Source organism: Pteropus vampyrus, unplaced genomic scaffold (genome assembly GCF_000151845.1).
Source record: "Pteropus vampyrus isolate Shadow unplaced genomic scaffold, Pvam_2.0 Scaffold138, whole genome shotgun sequence".
Lineage (NCBI taxonomy): Eukaryota > Metazoa > Chordata > Mammalia > Chiroptera > Pteropodidae > Pteropus > Pteropus vampyrus.
The window spans coordinates 938,286-939,918 of record NW_011888919.1 but is presented as its reverse complement, the minus strand read 5'-3'; the positions used below and the strand labels follow the sequence as shown (position 1 = coordinate 939,918).

Sequence of the window (1,633 nt, the reverse complement as noted above, 5' to 3'; positions counted from 1 at the left end):
TTGTACACAAAGGCTCACAGCAGCTTTATTCACGACGGCCCCAAACTGGAACCAACCCACAGGCCCATCAACGGAAGTGTGAATATACATATGACATGGCCTCTTCACATAAGGGAATACGACTGAGCAATGGAAAATAAACTCCTGGTTCACATGACAACATGGATGAATTTCTAAAACCACCGAGTGAAAGAAGCTTGACTCTCTATAACCCCATTTACATGAAGTTCAAGTCTAGGAAAAACTAATCTACAGAGAGAGAAATCAGAACAGTGATAGTCTCTGGAAGTGGGATATATGAGTGTTAACCGGAAGTGAGCAAGAAGGAACTTTCTAGAGAGATAGATATATATATCTCTTTTCATACTGTATCTTCATTTGGGTGGGGGTTATACTGGTGTGTTCACTTTGTGAAAATTTACTAAAGTGTATGCTTAAAAGTTGTGTTTCACTGTAATAACATATACCTCAATAATACTGTTAAAACGGAAAACACCCGAGGCTCAGAGAGGTTAAGAAACTTGACCAAAGTCACACAGCTATTGAGTGGTGAGGCAGTTTGGTTCAACTCAGAGCTCAAACCCAGCTGTGTCGGATTTCAAAGCCCAGGGCCTAAAATACTGAGCGCTCAACAGATCCACGGGACCCGTAGTTACTGACGCCTATAATGCCACATGATCTTTGTCAGCACCACTGCGAGGAGGTACTCTTCCAGTAAGGAGAACCCACCAGGCGCAGTGCCAACCCTCGGTCCACGTCAGCTCCATGTGACACTCACCTGGCCCCAGTCCTGCGGCCGTCATCTGTGTGGCCATGAGCCGAGCCAGGTGCTTGATCTGGGCTTCGGTGCCCGCTGACTCCACTGGGGTGTAGATGGCTTGGAAGGAGGCAGGCATGACCTCGGGCAGGTAGACCATGCTGATGAGAACCTGTGGGATGTCCAGGAAGGGAAGCCTGTCCTCACTCACTGACCCGACAAGCACTGGCCTCATGCCAGGCCAATGCCGGGGAATGGCAGTGACTAAGGCAGACCTGGAGCTGCTCTCGTGGAGCTCAGACTCCTGGGGAGAAGACGAGTCAGGATGCATCGCTGGGCATGAGACAGGGAAGTAAAAGGGACCATAAGACACATCGGGAGGGCCAGGGACAGCTCTGGCTTTCTGCAGAAGTGACACCTACACTGAGAACTGAGAGGAGGGCAAGAAATCAGTCTGGCAAAGGGTGCGGTCTTGATGTGGGAGCGGGTTATGTATTCCAGGTCAGGAACAACACCGTGGAAGGCTAAGAGGCAGCAAAGCTGGTACCCTGCCCAGACAGTGGAAGGACGCTGAATGAAGAGTATAATATGGCCCAGAAATTGACTTAAAATACAAAAATTAGTATTCCAACAGAGCACATCCACGTCCATCAGGAATGGATAACAAAAGATAATTTCAAGCCTTCTACATGCTTGGAAGTTTAAATGCATACTCTAATAATAATAAAAAGATAATTACAGATCAAAACGTGTGGAATGCAGCCAAAATGACACTTAGATGGCCAAGCATTTAACTTAAAACTGGGGGAAAAACATTCAAAGAAAGTAGCAGGAAAGAAATAAAAAGCACAGAACAGAAAAGGTTACAAAAAAAAA

The 1,633-nt window shown here is 46.6% G+C and overlaps 1 protein-coding gene across 1 annotated transcript in view; it reads right to left on the bottom strand.

The window, feature by feature from the left end:
- The window catches only part of SYMPK (symplekin), a 32,594-nt gene that overhangs the window by 13,947 nt on the left and 17,014 nt on the right, over positions 1 to 1,633 (bottom strand). The window contains exon 10 of the mRNA XM_023535235.1: positions 708 to 929. Coding sequence (XP_023391003.1) covers positions 708 to 929 — 222 coding nt within the window. The remainder of the gene's footprint in view (positions 1 to 707; positions 930 to 1,633) is intronic.